The 26,712-nt window shown below is 35.0% G+C and overlaps 1 protein-coding gene across 5 annotated transcripts in view; it reads right to left on the bottom strand.

Moving 5' to 3' along the window:
• Positions 1 to 25,292, bottom strand: part of LOC138710239 (zinc finger protein ZFP2-like) — a 42,072-nt gene extending 16,780 nt beyond the window's left edge. The window contains exons 1-2 of one of the 5 annotated variants that reach the window (XM_069840929.1): positions 25,003 to 25,292; positions 3,631 to 3,728 (exon numbers count right to left, since the gene is read on the bottom strand). In XM_069840929.1, coding sequence (XP_069697030.1) covers positions 3,631 to 3,723 — 93 coding nt within the window. In that variant the 5' untranslated portion in view covers positions 3,724 to 3,728; positions 25,003 to 25,292. Of the gene's footprint in view, positions 1 to 3,630; positions 3,729 to 14,503; positions 14,670 to 23,506; positions 23,563 to 23,987; positions 24,394 to 25,002 lie in introns of those variants that run through there. The other 4 variants (XM_069840930.1, XM_069840926.1, XM_069840927.1 and 1 more) reach the window with 4 other exon arrangements.
• Positions 25,293 to 26,712: the final 1,420 nt, after the last annotated feature.

Below are 26,712 nucleotides of genomic sequence, written 5' to 3'. Positions count from 1 at the left end.
AAGGACAAGCCAATAAATAATTGGACTTGTTCGGTACAAGCAACGGGAACATAGTTCAGGCAAAAGCCGGGACCCTCAATTGTCGTGTAGGTGAATGTTAATGCGGGAAACCGATATTCTATTATATAAAAGTCAAATATTTACATATGAAGTGGTAATTTGTATTAATTCTAATATTGTTGAGTTAATATGTCAAATTTTGTAACAAATATTACTGGTATGTATCTACGAATAATTATTCGTGATAATAAAAGGTAATGAGACCCACTTAATCTGACGGGCCCTTATTGCTCACGGGCCCATGTGAACTCGCACCCTTTGCCCCCCTTCTCGGCGGCCCTGGCAATAATACTGTCATCATCACACAATGCAATCAAACGTATAGCCGTATTTCTGTATTATTATTACTAAGGAGGTTACAAGATTAGTATTACTGGAGTTTTTAAGTCGACGACGCACCTGCAAACGAAGTACTAAACTGATTGCTCACGCAATTCTTATTTCGTCAAGTTGGGCAGAACAAAACATGGATCACTTTAACAATTACACTAATATTTACAATTTACATTATTTACAATATATACACTAAACACACTATTTTTACTTTTTACACTATAATAACGAATATAGGACTACACTGATCAAACATTATTTACGCTATTAAACTTATGCCCAGTGTTGTGTATTGTACTGCAAGGTATTTTATTTCATAACACTATAGTTTTGTACAATAGTGTAAATAAAGTTTGAGCAATGTAAGCCTTCATTCTTTGTAACAGTGTAATAGTGAAAATAGCGTATTATAATGGACACTGTGTAAAGGGCTGTCAAACATTCACTACTTTCAAAAGCTGATTGTCAGAAAGACTGCTTTTCGTCTCTAGAATATGATCTTTTTTCAAATATTACTTTTGTGCAATATTTATTTTTAATATATCAATTTCCCTTTATTCTTTCGATGTAAACTGTATTATTTAACACTACATTGTAATTGTTTAACCCTTAGAGTTACATATAACTAAACACATCTAATCACATCTTCCTCTTACTATTATTATTAATATTAATATTATTATTATTATTATTATTATTATTATTATTATTATTATTGTTACTATTATTATTCCATTGTTTTCTTATTTATATTTGCTTTGTATATTTATAACGGTTGAGTGGAAGAGAAGGCCTGATGGTTTTAACTCTGCCAGCACTAGTAAAAATAAATCAAATAAATAAATGAACAACTAATTTAAACTGTAGGAAAGATCACCTTCATTACTAGAATGCGTTTTCAACAGTCTTCGAAATCTAGTTTTAAATCATGAATAGAATGTCAACTGCAACGCACACAAGATGCAAATGTTTCCTCATAGTACTGAGCCACGTGCCAAGTATGACATCACGCCAATATAGTCTATGAACAACTAACCTTATTTCCATACACCTTGGGCCAGAATACGGTCCCTAATTATTACTGTTCTATGTGTGAATTTCTACTGTGTATTTATATTGTAGTAGGTATTTAAATACACATTGCTAATGTTAATTAAGGGTGCGTGTTTAGTCTATATTAGCATGGAAGATTGCCTTGAGTCTGTGGAATTTGTCATAGCAAGATGCTCTTCACAAGAGGACACCATGTGATCACCTCACATTCGCTTTCAGTTGGGAAAGACTATGGAAGAAAGCTATCCATGTAATCAAACCAAGTAGGATTCGAACCAAAGCCCAAGAGAAGCCTCGGATTACAAACTACGCTGGTGACTCATGCCATGTCAGGCCAAGATAATAACATGGAAATGCATATCGATCGTCCAGTTCAAAAGTGCGACAACTCAAAAATTGCCATTTTTTAGTTATTTATACTACTGAAAGCCCCTTTCGGAGCTCTTTCCGATTCAGTATTGAGATAAGTCATATTTACAACCAAAAAGAAAAAAAACTAAATAAACTGCTTTAGAAATAATTATAACTATGGACTTTACTAATTCATTATTAGTACATTTCGAAATGTATTAATAATGAACTGGAAGATTGTGATAAACTCGTCCTGAATACTGACTCATTTCTAATTGTCGTGGTTATGAACCAGAACTCTTTCCTTTCTAAGTGATTTATTTGAAACTTTCAACTGAAGGTATCTCAAAACTTGTTTTTTTTTTTTAGTTGTCGCACTTTTGAACCAGACGATCGATATTAACACAGATGACAAGAGGTATGGGATATCACAAAGCACTGCAAGGAATCACACAGTGGCGGCTTCTCAAGGGGGTTGCAGGTTTGTACACCCCCCAGTAATGTTCCTAATCTCACGGCTTTGTTACTATTAAAAATATAATTTTATTTTACAATTTTAATTCATGACTGTCTGCAGCTGGCGTCTTGTTTTGTACGTCTGCAGGAGCCTCCGAGCCTCTTGGTTTGCAAAGATGGTGAAAACCTATGGAAGGTAGTTTATAGAGATGTTCGGCTAGTGCGGCGACAGGGGGTTAGAGGCGTGGTCTACTGCTTTCCACATTGAGAACGGTTTGTCACACTCCCTGACATGGACACCAACGTCAGTGCAGAAGGAACTAAATTCACTGGGAAAGCATCTGTTTCAACTAGACATTTGTCCGAAGTAATAAGCGTGAAAAATGTATTCATTCGGCTTGTGCAACGGACAGTCGCATATTTCGCATATTATTTTCTCAACCTACATGCACACAAACGGCACAATACATAAAGGAGCTTGTATTTTGCTTTAAAGTTCTAAGAGTTGTCGTTCTGACAGTAAGTGCTGCTATCTCCCGACAGCCTACGAAAGCTGCATTTGAATTTTATGAACGAAAATGTTGCACTTGGTACTTGGTAGCATTCTGATAACGATTCTGTGCTCAAATGTTTTTCATGAGGGTAAATCGCAATATAGAGAGCTCCGCCCACGACCTCTTCCACTTTTGGACTTTCTATATAAATAGGTATGCTTGTATTTAGTCATTTTACTTATTAATTGCATATAAATTAGCTTTATATGTATACACCCTCAGGTATACACGGTTTTAAACTTTAAAGTAAAGTATGTTTAACTCCTCTTCGATATCCATTGTGCACCACCATATTTTCAAACCACCAGCCGCCACTGGAATCACATATTCATTTTATAAATTACAAACATGTTACGATTGTGTTCTGTTCAATCAAGACCTGGCTGATTGACCTCCATGAAGCGTTTTAGTTTGCTATAAAGTGCTCCAACTTCACTTGAGATTACCCTCTTCATCTGTTTCAATAAGTTTATTCAACAATTTTTTAAGAGAATCTTCACTTAATATAACCACTTAGTGTTCAACTTGTATACTTTGTTACTCCTAATGTAAAAAGTGAAGATTTGCGACAAATTTATATAAACTACACTTTAAATAAAGAGCCCATCTGACTCTCAAAATTCTATGTATAACAGAAAAATATAGGTGATAAGACGGAAAATAAGATAAACAACTTCATAGTTGATTTTCTGTACTCTAACGTAATCTGTTCAATATAATTGGGAGATGCAGGCCTACGTATAACTTTCTATCATTAGGTACTTTTATCATAAAAATCACGTAGGTACCAGTACAGGTAACAGAGTAATAACTTTCAATTTACCTCTGATAGAAATGCTTTCTTTTCTACATCTGTGTTGTCATTTGTTTGTATACCCAATGGGTCAACTTGAGGCTCCACCTTGATCAAATCCATCAGACCTGAAAGAGATGATTAAGACATTAACATTCATTCACAAAAACAGCTGATGGAAAACATTTACCACATTCTTGTTACAACTCTTTTGTCTAAGTACTATACAAATACACAACTCCTTTAGTACCACGGTACTATAAAAAGAGAGAGGGTGGGTGGGTGGGTGGGTGGGTATGTGTGTGTGTGTGTGTGTGTGTGTGTGCGTGCGTGTTTTTGTGCCTATACACACAGATACACTATATATACCTTTACATAAACAGTTAACATGGAAATAGATAATAGAGGGCACGAGCAAGCACTTTACCCTTACAGGTTCTTCATGTCTCTCTCTCTTATAATCAATGGTGCAGAACTGAAGTTTCATGTCATCGCGAAAGGATAGCCTTTCGTGTTTCGCAGGTCTGGTTGTGTATAATCGACTTTTGGATGTTGATGATAAGATATTAATAGCTACAAAAATGTTTTCCTACTTTCAAATCGTTTCACGAATTTGGATGTCAATTATGTGGTTGTACATCATCTTAAAGTCCATGTTTTGTGTGTCCGCAATACCAATCCTATTTCAGTTTTACCCAATTTTAGTTATTTCGATGACGTTGATGAAACTAGGGTCAGTGTATCGGTATCGGGGAGATTTATTTACAGTAACATTATAGCTAAAATTAAAACACACTTTTGTAAAATTAAGCCATAGGGCCTTCTCTTACACTCCACCAGCTCACAAAATACACAAGCAGTCCAATTATGAACCGAAATAAATGTTGAAAAATTGTATCAGTAGGAATATGATAAAGTTGACAGGAATTTTATGATAACTACATAAAGGTTCCACTAACAGTACATTCGTACATTAATTCCCCAGATTAACTGTAACCCAGAAAGCACAATATTTTTTTTTGCTTCACTTCCTTGGATTTTCACTTTGCCAAAAGGACCAGGGCGAATTCTTAACATTGCGCAGTCAGCGTTTTTTTAGTAGGTTATTTAACGATGCTGTATCAACTACTAGGTTATTTAGCGTTGATGGGATTGGTGACAGTGAGATGCTATTTGGCGAGATGAGGCCGAGTATTTGCCATATATTACTTGACATTCACCTTATGATTGGGGAAACCTCGTAAAAACCCAACCAGCTAATCACCCCAAGCGGGATTCGAGCACAAGTTCAAATTGACGGGCAAGAGTCTCAGTCAACTGAGCTACAATGACAATTAAGTACATGGCCCACTGCCTAATAGTTCCTCCTGGAACTCTCGCGGTAGTGCTACAGTTAGACTACCAATTAAAACTTTTATAACATATGATATAGAGTATATCAACTCACTTTACTTTCAGGAAACTTGAGCTATTTGACACTCAAGGAATATTTTTCTGTGATTAGTTAACTTATTGCCACTTAGGACTGGAAATTTTTTTCTATCATTTAAAAATTAAAAGCATTTGCCTTCTTCTTTGACAGCAATCTTCATCTTAGTCACTACATACTGTTACTTGTTCTGTTTTGCAAAATAAGTTTATATCAAAAGATAGGTGATTCTTTGCTTAAATATAGTACAAAGTGACATAATTCATGGTAAGTTATGGGAACTATTTTCTTTTACCACCTAGATGTGTTAGGATATTTAGACGGTTTTTTTGGGGGAGGGGGAATTCATGATTGTTTTAAATTCAATCAATGAGTGGAATATTTGGGTATGATCCGATTCCATTTTGTGAAATATTTCAAAGAAATAAATCTCGTACAAAAATATGCAGCACACCAACACTGGGCTTGCGATCACAATTGTTTTTTCCTCTCATAATGATAGACATCGTCTACAGATTGAATGACTATGGGATCCAGGTGCACGACTGTTTCTATGACATTCAGTATACCAACAAAACAGAAAATATCAATTTGAACATTCTTTTAGATATCAAAAAATACTATTGGTGCAAGGGTAATAATAATAATAATAATAATAATAATAATAATAATAATAATAATAATGATGATAATAATAATAATAATAATAATAATAATAATAATAATTTAATAACAATCGATACAGACAAGATACTGTTACTGAGCACTTTGCACACAGGTTTTTGCTCTGTATCATCCACAATATGATATGGCCTGTGAACATTCCACGAAGAGAACCTTATGACTGCACATCTAGCTGCAAGTTCTACCCCCAACTCGAATATCAACTGGCGCAGAGATGCTATGTCACCTGTCACCTCTGGTGGAGTACCCATGCAGTGATTGCTGCCAACTCCAACACATTGAAAACTTAGCAGCACGTTTTTATCTACATATGTCAGAAGCATTTTCTTCTAACATGACATTCTAGAGAAATCCTAAAATTCTAATCACAATATCTTCTCTAATATGCCTCATTAGCAAGATTTTTCTAAAATGTTTTATGAACCTGAAACCCTTGCCCCTTGATTTTCATAATATGCCACATCAGAATGTTTTCCTTGACATGCGTTAGAACCATGCTCTACTCAAATGACACATCAGCATGCTGCTTCCTAACATGTCTCATGAGCGAGATATTCCCAACATGCCCACCAACACGAATTCCTAAAATGTTTTATTAATCTGAAACTCTTTCCCCTTGATTTTCATAATATGCCACATCAGAATGTTTTCCTTGACATGCGTCAGAACCATGCTCTACTCAAATGACACATCAGCATGCTGCTTCCTAACATGTCTCATGAGCGAGATATTCCCAACATGCCCACAAACACGAATTCCTAAAATGTTTTATTAATCTGAAACTCTTTCCCCTTGATGTTCATAATATGCCACGTCAGAATGTTTTCCCTGACATGCATCAGAACCATCCTCTACTCACGTGACACATTAGCAAGCTGCTTCCTAACATACCTCATGAGCGAGATATTCCCAACATGCCCGCAAACACGAATTTATAAAATATTTTATTAATCTGAAACGCTTTCCCCTTGATGTTCATAATATGCCACGTCAGAATGTTTTCCCTGACATGCATCAGAACCATCCTCTACTCGCATGACACATTAGCAAGCTGCTTCCTAACATACCTCATGAGCGAGATATTCCCAACATGCCCGCAAACACGAATTTATAAAATATTTTATTAATCTGAAACTCTTTCCCCTTCATGTTCATAATATGCCACGTCAGAATGTTTTCCCTGACATGCATCAGAACCATCCTCTACTCGCATGACACATTAGCAAGTTGCTTCTTAACATACCTCATGAGCGAGATATTCCCAACATACCCACAAACACGAATTCCTAAAATGTTTTATTAATCTGAAACTCTTTCCCCTTGATTTTCATAATATGCCACGTCAGAATGTTTTCCTTGACATGCGTCAGAACCATGCTCTACTCAAATAACACATCAGTATGCTGCTTCCTAACATGTCTCATGAGCGAGATATTCCCAACATGCCCACAAACACGAATTCCTAAAATGTTTTATTAATCTGAAACTCTTTCCCCTTGATTTTCATAATATGCCACGTCAGAATGTTTTCCTTGACATGCGTCAGAACCATGCTCTACTCAAATAACACATCAGTATGCTGCTTCCTAACATGTCTCATGAGCGAGATATTCCCAACATGCCCACAAACACGAATTTCTAAAATGTTTTAGAACCTCAAATTGATCACCATCTTTTCACAACATAACTTATATCAGCACCATCTACACAAAATACTTTATTAGTCTCATTTTTCTACTATACCCCATAAGTTTGAATCTCATCCCACTTCGATACTCTACTTTATTCCCCTGATTTTCGTAATATGCCTTATCAGCACGTTTTTCTTAACATGCCTCAGGAGAATTTTCTCCTAAATGCTCAATCGCTATGTTTCTCCCTAACATCTCAAGAGCGTGTCATTCCTAACATGTACTACTGGTACGACTTTCCTAAAATATTTTATCAACTTCAAAATTCTAACCTAAAGGATCACCATCTTTTCCTAATATAATTAAAAGGCACTGTTCTCCCAAAATTATTCTTTAACCTATTTTTCTACTATGCCCCGTAAGCCTGTACCTCATTCAACACTTCACCCGTGTCATTATATTTATATCCATAACATAGGCCTACCTGATCACCACATTTTTCTTAACATATGTGTAAGAAGCATTTCCTCCTAACATAACACATCAGACATGCTACAATGCCCAATCGCTATTTAGTTCCTAAAATGTCTCATGAGTGTGTTGTTCCACCCTCACGATTTTTTTTAATTTTTTACCAACCTAAACCATCTGACCTAATTGATCACCTCTTTTCTTAACATAACTCATCAGCACTGTAATCCGAAAATTCTTGTTCAACCTATTATATCTCTACTATACCCCGTAAGCCTCTATCCCATCTCACACTTCATAAACCTCATTCCCTTGAATTGTATATGCCTCATCAACAGGTTTTTCTTAACATGCATCACAGGCATTTTCTCCTAACATGACACATCACATTTTTCCTACAATGACCAATCAGCATGCTTTTCATTAACATATTTCATGAACGTGTTATTACTTACACGCTCCTTCAGCATGATTTCCTTAAATTCCTTTATCAATCAGAAATGTCTTACCTAACTGATACCATCTTTTCCTACCATAATTTACTTGCACTGGGCTTCCAAAAATTCTTCACTTACATAATCTTTGTACTATGGCTCTTAAGTATTTCATCCTACTATTCACCAGTCTCATTCCACTGATTTTAAAGATATACCTCATCAGTAAGTTTTCTTAAAAAGTCTAAGAAGCACGTTCCCTTAACATGACACATCAGCAAATTAAACTCCCTGTAAAGTTAATTTGAGTGACTTAAATCTGACTTAATCTGAGTGACTTAAATTGTGGTTTTCTGTTAACGAACAGGGACGTGTATTATGCAAATTAAACTTTCAGGTATAACTCCCTGTGAAGTTGATATCAATAATTTCGAGGGAAAAATTGTTCCGGGGCCGGGCATCGAACCTAGGACCTTTGGTTAAATGTACCAACGCTCTATGAACTGAGCTACCTGGGAACTCTGCCAGACCCCGATCCAATTTTTCCCTCTATATCCACAAAACTCAAAGTGCACTGACAAACCGTCAAGCAACCAACATTGAGTGCACACTAACTCTATGTGACTTAAATTGTGGTTTTCTGTTAACGAACAGTGACGTGTATTAATGCAAATTAAGCTTTCAGAATAACTCAAAATTATTCATGACACATCAGGCTTATCCTACAATGCCCAATCAGTATGTTTTTTTTTCCTAAAATGCCTCATGAGCGTGTTATTACTTATATGCTTCATCAGCACATTTTCTTTTAATTTCTATGATCCTAAAACCCCTTCCCATTTATTTTCAAAATATGCCTCATCAGCATGTTTTTCTTAACATGCGTCAGAAGCATGTGTTCCTAACACAACATATCAGACTTGTCCTACAATGCCCAACCTGCATGTTTTTCCCTATGGGCGTGATATTCCTAAATGATTCATTAGCCTAATTTTATACTACGCCTTGCAAGTCTATATCTCAACCCACACTTCGCCAGATTAATTCCTTATTATAACTTATTCCCTTGATTTTCGTAATATGCTACATCAGCACGTTTTTCTTAACATGCGTAAGAAGCATTTCCTCCTAACATGACACCAGAGACCCTACAACGCCGTCCGCTAAATGGACTTAAATGGATGTATGGATCGGTGCCTGATAGAATTCCCGGGTAGCTCAGTTGGTAGAGCGTTGGTACGTTTAACCAAAGATCCCGGTTCAATACCTGGCCCCGGAACAATTTTTCCCTCGAAATCATTGATATCAACTTTACAGGGAGTTATACCTGAGAACTTGATTTCCATAGTACATGACACTGTTTGTTAACAGAAAATCACAATTTAAGTCACACAGAGTTAGTGTGCACTCAATGTTGGTTGCATGACGGTTGTCAGCCCACTTTGAGGTCTGTGGACATGGAGGAAAAAACTGGATCGGTGTCTGGTAGAATTCCCGGGTAGCTCAGTTGGTAGAGCGTTGGTACGTTTAACCAAAGGTCCCAGGTTCATTACCAGGACCCGGAACAATTTTTCCCTCGAAATTATTCAAATCAACTTTACAGGCAGTTATACCTGACAGCTTGATTTGTATCTTATCTGATTCTTAATATTCCTTGATTGTTATAGATACAATATTAACATCCAATATTATTTTGTATTTTTAATTTTTGCCCTTACAGAATTTCATCTACTAATTTCATTCTTAGCCGTAATGTTTTTCGAGAAATAGTTAATTACCATTTACTTTTATTTTTCTTGGAAAAACTAATTTTTAACGATATTGGCCCTTTTATATCCAGTTTTCATTTGGTTATAGATTCTTTGATTTTATTTATCTCTATATGATATGAAACAAACTGTGAATTCTTCAGAAAATTAGGGACGTCTGGGATTCTTATACCTGGTTTTTTTTTTTTTTTAAGATGGGACATGGCAGTAGCGTTGTGATTGGAAAAAGAACTGAATGTCACATAGCATGGTAGGCCTGTTGCTATGGTAACAATGGTTGAGTTGCCAAAGTTACAGTTCCCACATGGTGAGTGCTTAATAACTCTCTTGGCGATATTTATTGTGGACACAATGTTGTTAAAAAAAAATGTTATGTTTTATTTAACGACGCTCGCAACTGCAGAGGTTATATCAGCGTCGCCGGATGTGCCAGAATTTTGTCCCGCAGAAGTTCTTTTACATACCAGTAAATCTACTGACATGAGCCTGTCGCATTTAAGCACACTTAAATACCATCGACCTGGCCAGGGATCGAATCCGCAACCTTGGGCATAGAAGGACACAATGTTAGCATTGGTACGTTTCGCCTTTCATTCTCTGTCGATTTTGATATTGCTTTTTTACCTTCGCGTCAATTGTCAATGAATGTTTTAACGTCAGCCACCTAACGTCAAATGCTAGCTCTCATCAGCTGACAGCATGGTAGTCCATAATGGCAACATAGCGCTGTAGTTCCAGCTCGGCCACTTCACTGTCATGTTAAATGTTATGTTTTATTTAGCGACTCTCGCAACTGCCGAGGTTATACCAACGTTGCCGGTGTGCCAGAATTTCGTCCCGCATGAGTTCTTTTATATGCCAGTAAATATACTGACATGAGCCTGTCACATTTAAGCACATATCATATTCCATCTTAAAAAAAAACAGGTATATATCATAAGATCTTCTATAACATAGTAACTATTTTGCAATGTTTTGGTAGCAACAAGATGGCGTCAGGGCCATCAAAGTGGCTTCATTCCGTCCAATGGTATTAAGATGCTAGTGTCTACTCTAAGTTTCTTGTGTCGCAGATTATACCTACAGTAATGGATATTATTATTCACACAGCAAAAAACCGTGACTGGTTAGATAGTAATGCTGTTACCAACTTCAGATTTTCAAACGCTCACAGATGACTCTACGGTAGTCTTGGCATCGCTTAAATATTGAGCTGCACATCTGTGTGTGATCTGATTTTGAACTTCTGAGCAACAAACAAAAATTAAATACCTTACCCCCTTGGTGGTATCCAAGGAAAAGTCGCTGTTTTCCCGATCAATAAGTTGGATGAAGTAATAAGTTTATATGACGTCACTTATGTCCGCACCTTACATTGCAAGTGCCAAAAACTGTTTTAATAAAATTGTATAAACATGTACAGCTGTCAAAAAAAAAAAGTGGCCGCACTCGTGAACAGCGAATATTTTCAAAGTCCACTTCGGGTCGCGGCGATGTTACACGATGCATGTGCTTGTACAAGCAGTTCCGGAACTATGAATGTGTTCCATATCTGCGCCTCGTAGACCGGCGGTAGAGTGCTTGTTTAATGATTCAAAGGTCGTGGGTTCGGGCCTTCTTCAAGTTTTCATTTTATTTTTTAATCGTTCTTTAGCGATGTAAATGATATTCAAATTATCATTTATATCCAGTTATCGTTCTTTATGGATATCACGTTATTTATATTTCGTTATCGTTCTTTAGAGATATGAATAAAATTCAGGTCATCATTTGTATTCTGTTATCGTATTATAACGATATGAATAATAATAATTATTATTGTATCTCCAATGGGGGTTAGCCCTATTTTACATATGTTAGCTATAGTTTTATACACAAGAAACATAAGCATAAAGAGAAATGGAAAAGAAAATTAAATTAGCTTACGCGATGTAAACAAAACATAAGCAATCCGTAAATTAGGCATTGCGATTGCAAAACAAATATCAGGTATCAATTTGAAACATACAGAAACATTAACAACACACATACGTAACACTTCTATAACACAAATATGCAGCTTTCCATACCATACATCATAAATTAATACACAATAGTCACACAAACACAATCAAACCATAATTACGACATTGCGACGACATCAAGCATCCCATAACTGACTCACATACATAACAAATCAAGCATCCGTTACAACACATACACTTCAACATAGTAACCACACCTTTAAAAGTTACAAATTTGGCTCCAAGAAGAATAAATAGGACACTGTTACTAATTACTATTCTTCTACAATTTCTTAAATACATCTGTAATAAATCTGTGAAATTCCGATATGAATAATATTCACGTTTTTTATATTGTTATCGTTCTTTAGCGATTTAAATAATATTCAAGTTATCATTTATATTGTTTTCCTTCATTAGCATTATAAAACATTATTCAAGTTATTTATATTGTTATTGTTCTTTCGCAAAATATTAATTAAACAAACCGATATTTATCATTTATATTCTGTTATCGTTCTTTAGTGATACTGTATAAATAATATTCAAGTTATTTATATTGTAATCGTTCTTTAGCGATATAAATAACATAAATTTAATATTAGGTTTGGAAAAATCCAGTTGCATAATACTGGTATTAGTTTTTCTTTTTGTATTATTACATTATACTATCTTGAATCACAATAAAATGAAAAGGAGTAACGAGGAATTGAACCTGAGACGTTGACATCTAAATTCCGACGTTCGTCCGCTGAGCTACGAGAGCAAAAGTGTGGAAACATTTTCGGAAAAATTGGCCCAATCACACTCTAAGATTTTCTGATGATTCGTAGAAGCTAGTCCAGGATGCGTGGGGCAAAGGCTAATTGAGATTTCCCGGTCTCTGACCGGGTCAAACATCCTGATAGAATTAATATTTAACCCTTGCCGTGACTTTCGGTGAAGTCCGGAGGGGCGAATTAGTCAAATCCACTCTCCTCATCTCCACGCTTGGGCCCCCTGGAATTTAATAAGATGCGAAAGAGATAGTGGTGTGCGGAAAGCAACGGGATGTTACCGCATTTAGGCCTATCCTTTCCAAGAAAACTGCAAACATGAACAAAGGAAGCTTTTAATAGAAGAAGAAGGATCTTCTGCGGACCTCTGGAAAAAGAACTAAGGAAGAGACTAGTGAAGTGCTTTGTGTGGAGTGTGGCATTGTATGGGGAAAGAACATGGACATTACGACGAAATGAAGAGAAACGAATTGAAGCATTTGAAATGTGGATGTGGAGAAGAACGGTGCGTGTGAAGTGGACAGACAGAATAAGAAATAAAATTGTGTTTGAAAAAGTGAGTGAAGAAAGAATGATGCTGAAACTGAATAGAAAGAGAAAAAGGAATTGGTTGGGTCTCTGGTTGAAAAGAATAATAGACGACATTAGGATATGTGGATCATATGCGGAGACTAAGAGGAAGGCAGAAAATAGGAAAGATTGGAGATTGCTGTGTTTGCAATGAAAGACCTGCCCATGGACAGAACATTTATGTGTGTATGTTCAGAATGCCTGGAATATCGTGTCTAAGAACAGTCGCTATTTGCAAAGACTAGTCAATTCCATGCCCACTCGACTGCAAGATGATCGAGATAAGAGGAAGAAAGACTAAATATTGAATTGTGGTTTTTTGTTTTGTTTTTTGAACGCTTAATTGTTTGAATGTTTTAAGGCCGACGCCAGTAAATTTGTTATGTTTATGCCACGAAAGATATTTTATTGAGAATAAAATCTTTTTTCTTTCCATTTGCAGCCACAATATCATAATGATAATGATAAAGTCATGGCATAATATCTTAATGAACCTGATGTTAATTACTAAAATAATCATAAAAGAGAAAGGAGCCATTATATCTAGTTTGTCTCTCTCAAAAACAGAACAAAAAAGGACATAAAAAGCACGAGGTTGTAGTCGAACGCAGGACCTCATGAATAAGAGGCCTGAACGCTACCATTATGCTATCGAATAACACACAGTATACTTTAATTATAAGTGTAGATATCAGGCAACGTCGTCCAACAACATGTAACATCGCCTGGCTCCGAATTGTAGCGAAGATACCCGAAGGGAACTTTGAGGAGAGCGGCCACTTTTTCTTTTGACAGCTGTACTTGCATTAGTATAGTAGGCCTACAGACCCTTTTTAAATTTGTAATAACTTCGTACTTAAGTACTATATTTTTGTTTGTTTATATTTTGTAATGTCGTACATTTATTACTAGGTATGACTAGTAGACCTATTCCACTTTACGAAACATGTGCGATTCTGAGCTCAGCTGAGAAGACACCGGCCTAGCTAGGGCGAACGAGCCCAAACAATTTTCCAGGCAAAAAGCTTATGTAAGTATAATAGACATTTACCGAGATCATGAATCCTATAGTCTTACTCAAAATAATGTAATAATATGAAGCAATTTGTGGAAGAGGATTAATATGACACTTATACCTGTGTTTCAATGGTCAGTGATAAATATTCACCACAATGCACATCACCAATAATAGTGAAACTTCATACTTCATTCAATTGCACAATGGATAACAAGCATTTCCAAGGATCATCATAGCTGTGATCTCCGGGAACATGTGGGACTCTTCGAACCGAACATAAAATAGATAGAAGGGGCAAGGCTTATTGAATAGTGGCACCAGAGTTCGATCAGCTGATCTAGGGCAAAAGCGATATGGGATATAGAAAGGCCAATGTGTGTCTAGTGGATTATGAGTGTTTTGGATTGATTTTGGCACAAAAAAATTAGAAATAACCATAATATTTCGTAGGTAGTTACACTTGATGCATATTAATAACCTCACTGCAATGTATTAAAGCGCGATAACGTTATTTAATGATGTTTATTTCTGAAAACTTCAGTGCGTGTAAGATTTCCTCACTGCCTGCAATTTATCTTATAAAAAGGAGAAGATTTGTGTGTGTTTATCGAATGCGCATCATTACGCTTACGAATTCAAATACAGAAAAACAAATAGGTCTAGGCTTACTTCAAGTTACCAAATTACCCTATTCGTTTCGTGTTCCTGTTTCAGTTTTGCAATCGAATCTTCAATACGTCTCTGGTTATTTCAACAATACCTAGCCTATTATTATTATTATTATTATTTTATATTTAGTTATAAGGTCTGTTGTGGGGATTAATTATAATTTACAAGACATCCAGTTTCATTGTTGCCTACGTATAATTACCGAGGGAATTTTAAAACTCTGAAACATAATGGGTTTACATGTTTCGTTACATTTTTTCAAACGTTCATTTTATGCTAAAGAGCGAAAAATCATGTTCTTTCCCATTACTCTTTGTATAAGTAGCTTCCAGTTTGACCTATTCCTTTTTATGGGATTACATAATTATATTTTTTTATTAATCTGCGAATTAAAGTATTATATAAAGACACGGTAGGCCTATATTCCAGTTTTACTAGTAAATAAACTTGCCGAACTTACGAATAATTTCTAAAATATAAGGCTCAGTAGATCCGTCAAGATGTTAATCACAAAATCAAAGCTATTATATTTAATATTTCTGTAAGACACAACTTTATCACATTATTACAGTTTTCAGATCAATAAAAGTTACAAAGCCTATGTTTTCACTCCCCCCAAACGAAGGGTACTTGTCAGACTAAGAAATGCAAAGTACTGTCAAATGTAAAGAAATTGCCATGATTAAACATTTTTTTAAAACAATAGTGTCCTTTCTTTTGTCAACTTCTTCGTTTCAATCTTACTTAATACATTTTCAGTAACTTCTAACTTCAATTTCCTTACTAAAACGTCGACAGTAAAAGTATCCTATATGTTCATAAGACATTTATAGCAGGCTTATCTTTAAGTTATTTAATGTTTTATTATAAAACAAGCCATTAAACAAGACACTTGTTCAATTAGGATCTTCCGAAACATTTTTTTATCTTAATATATTCTAGGATATGCTGTCATATCCACAATCATTGTAATAAGCTGCATATACGTACAGCATACTGTGTAATGTTTTGCCCGAGATCAGCTGATCTGAGAGACCTGTTATTTTGGTGCCACGTTCATCCGGTAGAGTAGTATTGAACGTCCTCTCTATTTACTTTAATGCTCGAAGGTTGCTGCACTATGTTACCGCCCAAATTCGTGTATGCATATTGAAATTATTTATATTGTGGGTTATCATGAACTATTTCTATCAATTTTATATGGGTTATGAATTATCTAAACTTGGACGTATCATAAATGAAATTAAGTATATATAATGATAGTGCTCTACATTATTTCCAACTAAAAAAATACACACCAATCTAAACATATTTAAACTAAAGAAAAATATAGTAGTGCTCATAAGTATTTTGTAGGTTGACAATTTGGAAACTATGTGAGCATAAAAGTATTCAAAAAATTTCCTCCAATGTTGCAATGAAAAGCATACATTTCTCTTACAAGTAACACTAATGTATACATAATGTGATGAAAATTGATGTAAACAAAATTAATTTTTCGAATGACAAAAGCTCAAAAGTATTTCGTTACTTTGAAATGAACTGAATATGAATATATCCTTCTGTTTTAGAGAAAAAGACCTTAATATTTTGTAGCATAACCTCTTGCTTTGATGACAGCATTACATCTGCTTGGCATAGAAACCACTAGATTTTCCAGACGTTCCTTTAAAATGTTCATCCACTTTTTCCTTAAAATCTCCCAACATTGATGTTTATTGGAGTATTGCCTGTAACGAACAAGTCGATCCAACTCCTTCCAGAGATGTTCTATTGGATTTAAGTCGAAGATTTGACTTGGCCGTTCCAAAATCCTATTTTTTCTCTGTAAACATATTTTTCACTTCGGCTGATACATGTTTCGGATCGTTGTCCTGATGGAAAATCCATTGCAGTGGCATGCATCTTCTTCCATGTGGCACCATATATTTTTCCAGGATATTCCAGTACATGAAACGATCCATTTTGCCCTCGACTTCAGTGAGAGGTCCAACACAACTTCTGGAGAAACAATCCCAGACCATGGCGCTACCACCACAGTGCTTTATTGTAGGAACCTGATAGTTCTTGTTGTTTCTTTCATTTATAGAACGTCGTACATACGTTATACTATCAGAGGATAATAGATTAAATTTACTCTCGTCACTTCATAAGATGCGAGACCAGTCTTGAAAGGTCCACTTGGAATATGTTTCTGCGAACTTCTGTCTAGCATTTCGATTTTTTTTTTCAGATATCAGTGGCTTTTGGCTAGGCCGCCTAGCATATAAACGTTGAGTACTTAGGCGATGTTTTACTGTTGAAACATGAAGTTTTAATCCATAATTTGTTTCCAAATCACTCCGTATTGCCATTTCCGACTTCAGTGGGTTAGCAGAAGACTGCTTTTTTATGATTCAATCTACTCTGTTTGAAGTTTTCCGAGGACGACCTGACCGGGGCTTATTATTTACATTGCCTGTTTGTTTATAACGCCGATACCACACACTTAGGCCGGTTACACACTATACCGAGAGATATGTAACGTGAAATGTGTGGCGAGAAATGTGCGAGCGAGGCGAGACAGCATTGTCCACACACAGCGCCGAGAAATGTGTAATCGATTTATTTATTTTAGTAGGTTATTTTACGACGCTTTATCAACATGAGGTTATTTAGCGTCTGAATGAGATGAAGGTGATAATGCCGGTGAAATGAATCCGGGGTCCAGCACCGAAAGTTACCCAGCTGTGTAATCGAACCAAAGAGTACAGAATAGAAAATAGTTGCCAGTGTCACGCGGTAGCCATCTTTTTATTTTTTTTATTTTATTAGGTTATTTTACGATGCTTTATCAACAGCTTTGGTTATTTAGCGTCTGAATGAGATGAAGGTAATAATGCCGGTGAAATGAGTCCGGGGTCCAACACCGTAAGTTACCTAGCATTTGCTCGTATTGGGTTGAGGGAAAACCCCGGAAAAAAGCCTCAACCAGGTAACTTGCCCCGAACGGGAATCGAACCCAGGCCACCTGGTTTCGCGGCTAGACGTGCTAACCATAGTAGCCATCTTAATTTAACCTATCATTGTATTTTCATGGTGTACTTATGTTGTTGTTTTAAGTTTTTTTTAGTAATATTTTGATAAATTTAAATATGTCGATCTGGTGTGCTGTATGGCAGAGGAAATAAGGAATCCAAGAACTTACCTGGAATAAAATATCATGGGTATGTATGACAGACTAATGACATTATATACGTAAATATCCGGAGTCTGTAGTTTATTAATATTTAAATTTAACTTGTGTTACAGCTTTCCAAAGGATCCTGAGGTTAAAGCTGTTCGGACACCTCGTGTTGTTGTTGCAGCACAATTAGTTCCAGTCATTTCAGGGAGGAGGATATGGATCGCACGACCTTATCATATATGTATCAGAAAGGGGGCTGTGCTGTATATACCTTGCACCCTGAAGAACCAAAGGTTAATTAGATGAACATTACACTGATAGTTAACCATAATAATATTGGTATATCTATTCGCTACTGTGTATAAAGTAGGCTCGTTATGTTATATGCATTATTATTTTCAGGAAAGAAGAAGAGTAAAACTGAAGTTTTCTGAAATCTTTCTCTCCCTCTCTCTACTGTGACAGTTGTAGACGAAGTTGGGACCTCCATTATGTCAGTGGAAGCTGATACTGAAAATGAAATTCGGGTTCTGTCGATGAAGAATAAGGAAGTTAAGGAAAGGATCGTTTTGTGTACAAAAAGAGAATAAGACATTGCAACAGTATAAATGGCGAGTGGTGAAATTAGTGGGTGACTTGAAAGATGTGTTGGAAACTGTAAAACAGAAAATCTTGTTTGAATACGAGTTTTGTGATATGTCACATTCCATTTCAAAGACTTGTATCTCTTCTCAGGAGATATATGAAAGGTTAATGGTAAAAAGCAAAAGAAACAGTGTGATGAAAACGTACCTACCGGTAACAATTAATTTTCTTTGTTAGGTAACTTTGTTAAAGAATTTGATACAGCTCTTCCTAATCCTCGGACTCTATACAAATGGTACAGTATCGTTAATGCAGTTAATTGTACAGATAAATGAGATATTTATTATCTTAGCATAATATAAATAAAATGTTAATATACAAATAATTGTGTTTTTTCTATGTTTATTATGTTGTAGCATATAGTTTGAACCTTATAAATCATCCAATTTCTTAATAAAAATATAGCAGTGGATCAAACCAAGAACGAACAGTTTAATAATACTAAAAAGGTAAGTAGTTTACATAATTTCGTGGTGTAAAACATGAATTAATGAAATATAACTTTTGTTTATTTTCTTTGAGAAGTTTGTTACCCCATTACCATGAAAAGAAAAAGATTTATATTGCATAAAACTGCAATAAGTGTATTTGATAGACTCTTTAATCGAAAGTGGTTCTGGAACTATGCGTTTTCAATTTGTTTCACGGCCTTTAGTAAAACTATGACAATGTTGTCATAATATAGGAGGTGATAAAGCTTCTTTTTTTGGCACCCAATTATATAAAATATTTGGCAATATTATCAATATAAGACGCAATAGTTCCAGCAAAAATTACTAGGGAAATGATCAGTTTCCATAGTATTGCATCTTTTACCTATGAGTGTTATATTTGTAACAAGTGAGGGGGGGGGGCTCCAACAATGCATTAAAATACAGAAGAATCAAATTTGTATAATTTTAACAAGAGTGGGCTACAACATCGTATTAGAATACAAAAGTGTTAAAATATTTTTATCCTGAAAGTAAAATATTTGTGGCTGCAAACCAAAACCATGTTTTTACCACATTACACATCTCGCAGAAGCCAGTGAAACAAGAAAATTGTGCCTTTTTTGGTGCAATTTTTCTGGAGAAATACCATTATTCCCTCACTATATATTAAACGGCATGTAGGAAACTGTATTTCACTTTATCACGAAACGGAATGATTAGTGTTCACTTTTTCATGGACAGGAACAACATTCTCTTCAATCCAATAATGCAACCCCTGCATCACGAGTACAATGAAGATAACTGAATCCTTAGTAAAATCGTGTTGGCTAGCAAGTAATACATACAGTATTATCTAATATAAAATCATATCTTTTCATTGGTAAGTATTATGTGATAATAAAGTCATAATTTCATTCATAGCCAGTCTTACGTTGATTGGCATTGCAAATCAGAAACCTAACCTAATTAATGTCTGATTAAATCGGTTATCTGCTTCCAGATTTCTTCTTTTATTTGAAGACCTCCCCGGAATAAGGACATAACCAACAAAACTATAAATTCATGTTTCAGTAGAAAGGAAAATTATTTCAGGAGCATATTACTATCCCAATCATTTCAGCCATTGAGTTCAATTTATCGTTGTAAATAAATGCTTTAAAATGTATTTTTCTACTGACATCATATATTTTAATAACATTCCTTTTACCGGGGAGGTCTTCAAATTAGTATTATTATAGTTATCGTCTCGTGTGTCATACTTATTTGTATGACACCAACAAATTTCAATGGCCGATCTGACATATTAGAACAATTTTGCTACGTGTTCTGCATTTAAAACAGCTGAAAAATGTTTTCCCGATGTCTGTGTGTAATGGTAATCGTTGACAGAGGTCGAATGTGTCTTGAAAAATTCGCTGGGATAGCGATCAGAGCGAGAAATGTGTTTACCTCGCGCGAGGTGAGCGAGAAACTCGTAGTGTGTGACGTTCCATTTAAAACAATGCTTTCGATTCAGTGTTGCCAACACATAAATCGTATCCCCGTCAGTATAACACCTGGAAATCTGTCAGAATCAAGCCCCTGCGAGACTGTAGGGGACCTGCGCAGAACTAGGAAACCGGGGCAAATTGAACGCTGCGCTTGCCGCCATGATGAGGGGAGAGCAGACGCATAACAGCAGTACGTAAATCACACGATTTAACGCTGTGATGATCTAAAATTGACAGATTATGTCCATTTTCGACGTTTAAAGTAAAATTAGGACGAAATAAATATATTTAAAGTTTCATTGTTATGGGTCAGAGCATTAAAGAAAAGAAAATACGTAGGCTGCAAATGATAGAAAACATGCTCATACATCCATAAATAGGCCTACATGATACACATTATAGAATGTATAATTTTACGTTAATCAGCATATTGTTAGGTTTCAGAGAATCGAAAATTATATTAACATACATTACTCTTAGATCACCAGACGTAAATATATGCAACTTGATTACACAAGTTCTTATTATAATCAAATTCTTAAGTGAAATGAATATGTGATAATCAGTATAGACCTGTTAAGGTTTAGAGAATCGAAAATTATATTACCGGTATTTTAGACCACAGGACATAAGTGACCACGCAAAATATAATGCGCAAAGGTAGCAAAATTACATTGCATTTAGAAGTCATTTTTCAATAATAAAGGGAATGCTATAAAAAGTAGCCTACCGGTACCTAATACATTGCAATTAATAGGTAACATGAAGACCTAAAAACTAAACATAATCACATTATGTAAAAAAACATACTTTTTATGAGTGAATTTCTTTACATAATATATTATTTTAAATACATAAATATATAGGAATAATAGGAATGATAGTACGTAATTTTATGCACATATGTTATATCAATAAGATGACATTCCTTGCTTTTTTAATAATATATATCCGGCAAAATATAAAAGGGTTATTTGTATGTGAACTATATGTATTTATAACCCCCCAGTGAAAAATAATGCACTAGGAATATCTGCAAAAACAAAACAACAATAAAAATTGCTGTGCAAATGACAGCATAGACCACTCACAAATATAAAGTAATTTTAATGGCCTATGGGGTGATGTCTCAACCTACAAAAAACAACCTCTATTAAGTTACAAAATCTGCTACAATGTAATATTAAATGTTCAAATATTTATACACGTAATTAGGTAGGTCATATTTATTTGCTGTTAAACGTCAAAAGATGGTGGAACAGAAAATATAAACTTTTCTCTCCCTTCCCTCTCCTAGAATCCCATTAGTGATATTTAGTTCCCACAGGAAATTATATATTCATTTCCTTACATCTCAAACATAGCATGTTCTCCAACAAGATCAAACCCACGGCTGGCTAATTTATTAGTCTAGTTAGGCCTATACATATAGATCATGAACCCTGAATCATAGGTTCACAAAGTAGGCTTAGCTATTATAGCCATTTACTTATTTATCCATATATAGATTTTGAATCGATTTTTATTATCTTGCAGATAAATTAAGTTACATAATAAAAACAAAAAGTTATCTTTCCACTAATTGTGTTTAATAACTGATGTGTAAGTCTAAATAATTCACTCAGTGGGATTTCTCTACAATCTGATATACTTGTACTGACAATTAAGTATTTTTTATTGTCGTAAACTACCGATTGATTTTTAATGATATTGATAGTGTAACAACAGATATAATATATCGTACCGCTTGCAAATGGCTTAGAAAATTAAACAGAGATGGTACAGCATCATCTTTCAAAATTCTATTGCCATTACTTTTCAAAAAATCTGTGTTTTTAAAATGAGCCGAATACGTTAGGTGAAGGCACAAATTTATCTCTTTTAACAGCAACAAGCCACTTTGCAAGTAGCTCGAGCTTCGTGTTTACCGCTATTTCTACCTATTTAATGGCGGCGTAAACATGCGCAGACTGGTTTCAATTTTGGACAGCACACCAGCGCTCCGTGTGAGTCTAGTATACTATATAACGTCTTTGGTCAGAATCCGTCAAAATTAAAAAATAATAATAATAAGACGCAATATAGGCCTAATATAAAGCAAATTTTAACACAACTGACTTACAAATCCTAATTAAAATAATAATTCTTCAAAATCTAACTTGATTACGAGGAAATCTGAAACAGGAGATTCTTACGGATCAGGCAGGGTTGTTCAAATAAGAAGTAAAATGTCTAAAACGTTAAATAATTAAAAATGACAGCAGCTAAAAATGTCAAAAGACCATGTAAATCGTAATTTCCGCCAGAAAATCCGTCACCCGTCAAAGCCATTTTTTCCCGTCCGCTACGTTGAAATTCCGTCACTTTTGACGGAATTTCCGTCCAGTTGGCAACACTGTTTCGATTAAACGCATTTCTCGGCACGGCACACATTTCACTTCTCTCGGTATAGTGTGTAACCGGCCTTATGATTCTAGTTGTTGTGGTATATCAAAATCCTTGACACCAGAAGACTTGTTTTGCCTTGTCGAAGGGCATTTAATGCAGCTTCCCTTAATTCCATTGGATATTCCTTTGTTTCGGCATGTGTTCAATCTATAAGAACAAGTAATTACATGCAAGACACTAAAAATGTTACATTTATGTCTGTAGAATGTATTACCAAATACTTATGAACCAGAGAAATTGAAAGTGTTATTGGTGTAAACAAAACTTACGAGTATTCAGACAGCGTGACCTCACCAACTGGAAGCACCTTAATAACTGACACATCAGTACGTTGCTTACGAGATTACACATCACGTAAGCAACGCATCAGTACGACCCACTTTGTTATTGCAATAGATAAACAGTGCTGGCAACCAAAAACTCTTATTACAAAATAGTTTTGAGCGCTGCTGTATATAAACGAAATATCTATTCTAGGCCACATGCACTACTCACGATAAGAAAGATAACTATGGATTAGTAATAGTGAAGATTAAGTTAAAATAAAAGTTAAATATGGTACAAGAAAAGCACACAATTATATTCAGAGTTTTTAAACATATGCTGTAGTACTGGTACCTTGTAAATCTGAAGTTATATTTTTAAGTAAAAACATTTATTTGCCATTAAAATTGTGTAATTTTTGGCTTTGTCACGAGTTTAATTACTATAAAATGTAACAATATTTATTGATTTTTTATAGGTACATACCAGTATCCATGCTTTGACCTACAGAAATTCCTAATTGTACAACTTCCATCGACGTCATTTTATCCTACTTGAAAACAAAATAACTTGAATATGTCTGAACTACGACTTGAATTCAGGTTACCTACTTGAAATCACGTGACTCGAATTCAAGTTACTTGAAAAGTGTGAACGAGGCTTAATTATTGACGCGTTGAGCGGATGTCGTAACATATAGCATTTATCATATCGATCGCTAAGCACGCGTGTGGGTGTCTGGTGTGAGTGTGAGCGCGTGACGCAATATAATGCATGCTAATTTGAGCCTTAATGGCAACATTTTCAATTATGGTTTATTTAATATTTCCCGAAGTATTAGAGATGCCATTATAAAATTTGTTGTAATTTTTTTAATCGATTAAGAAATTGTTTATCGCGCCGTAAAAATAGAGCATAATACAAAAAATATTCGATTTGAAAATGTTAACATTTCTTTATTTTACTGTAAGTTTTAATACATACTCGAAGTAAAAATCCGTAATAACTCCAAAGCAAGTTTAAATATATAGAGTTACCATTGTATGGACATAATATTTACGTTGATACAATGAAGCATATCATTTTAATTAATATTTTTAACAGTAGTTTACATATCAACTCCCCGAATATTTCATAATTCATTACTTTTCAACCATTGGTGATGTAAAGTTCATATTAGGTCATTTAACTATTTATTATTGTGACATTCATTTACTAGAATATTGAAAAAGTCCAGAACTTGACGTTACAAAATATAAAATTTTATTTGGAATGACCCCCTTTTGAGGTTTAAAAATATATATGAATAGAAATGGCCTGACTAGGTATGAGCAACTTTGTGTCTTTTCCTTATTTCATTCTTCAATCTCCTGACACTTAACACTCAAGTATTCGCGAACTATTTTGTGACATTTGTAGCCTATCATACAGTATAGCACTGTTGGTCAACGTGAGCCCGACGCGACTACTTAAATGTTAAAGAGTAAGTACGGTATCAGACCTCGTTCGAGCCTGCTCTAGGACCTAGATTCGAATCCTCTTGGACTGATTTTCTGCTTCTTCTTTTCTCCGATATTGTCTCAACTGTAAATGAATGTCCGGTAATGTGTGGCAAAAACTTGGACTAATTTTGCTAAAATACACTTACTAATCAGCAGTGTTACTGACGTAGATAATGACGCAGTGGTTACTTTGCTTGTAAACGCAGATTTCAAAGGAATATTCTTAGCTAACATTCAATGTGAATGGATTGTAGTACTGGTAGTTCGAAATTCTTACCTTTGTATGCTGTGCAATATCCACATTTTTTTTTACATTAGATTTACTATTGTATGTATGTATTTATTTACACTGCAAGTGGGCAAGCACCCAGTGGCAATGGTATACACAATATAAACAATACACAATACAATTATATAATACACAATAACAATACAATTTAACACAATAATAACAAAACATATAATAACCTAATTTTACAATACAACCTACATATGTATAGGCCCTACATAAGTTTCAATAGTTTTTCACTTTACTCTCATCTCACTCACTGTAGTGGCACTATGACGCAATTCATTGACACTCTATAACACATTTCACTGACACTATAGAACACATTTCATTGACGCTATAAATTATCGCTGATCGGAACTATTCACTGCACTGTAAAACCATAGCTTCACTGACTCACCTCGCTTCACTGATACAACAGTTCAAAAATAAGACAAATAATTACCAGTGGCGTATGCTGAACCTGGAGTTTGGGTGTTCTGTTAAAAATATATAGTTGGTCTATCTCGCACAATTATTATAGGCGTAAGGGAAATATCGGGTCAACATTAACTGCCATTTTTAATATATAACTTAGTATTATTTATAAATAATAACTATGGGGCGGATGTTGATGACCTAAAAATCTACTTAAAATGATCACTAAAATGCCCTTAAACTAGAAGAAAAATGACGTGAAATTAAAAGAAAATGACGTTTAAATATTATTCAAAGTACTCGCACCACAACTTCTTAAAAATTAATCACCTTGTTTCAATGACTGCCCTGCAAATGCCGAAGAAAGGAAGCAACTACAAATAACGTTATTCAAAATTGCATTATTTATGATCAAGCAATAACCATGGCCAGCAAAATAACCTGTTTGAAGTTCCACAACCCGCTAACTATTCTACAATTTCATATTGCGAAATAGGAAAATGTCTAGTGTATTGTTCGCTTTTTGTTTTATATTGTTGCACTAAATTCGGAAGTGATGGGGTAGGTCTACCCTTATTCGCTATATGTAAATTTCTCTCCTAGTGGGCGAGAAGAGAATGGCTTTTGCAAAAGATCTTTTACAGTGTACATTTCCAAGTGCTATTATCATTAAATAACTAATTTAAATTGTTCACCTGCGCTGGCACACAACTATGAACCGTAGTAAAACCTAAACACAGTAAATTCACTCACACAAACAGTAATCACACACGTCAAACACAATATTTTGTAATGCTATTGACAAGTTGAGTTGCCTGTATACAGGACGACCTGCAAGCTTGAGAGAGGCGAGTATTCCCACCATGCCACATTGCGCGCGCAGAGAATTATAGCAGTAACTCTCAGCAGGGGATGTTCTTTTGTACGGACAGGACAACCAGACCAGAACTCATCCCACTTCATCAGGCAGAGCGTACGTTATAAAACGAAAGCTGTTCTGGGG

This window comes from Periplaneta americana, chromosome 12 (genome assembly GCF_040183065.1).
Source record: "Periplaneta americana isolate PAMFEO1 chromosome 12, P.americana_PAMFEO1_priV1, whole genome shotgun sequence".
Classification (NCBI taxonomy): domain Eukaryota; kingdom Metazoa; phylum Arthropoda; class Insecta; order Blattodea; family Blattidae; genus Periplaneta; species Periplaneta americana.
The sequence above is the reverse complement of the archived record's forward strand: the minus strand, read 5'-3'. Positions and strand labels throughout refer to the sequence as shown.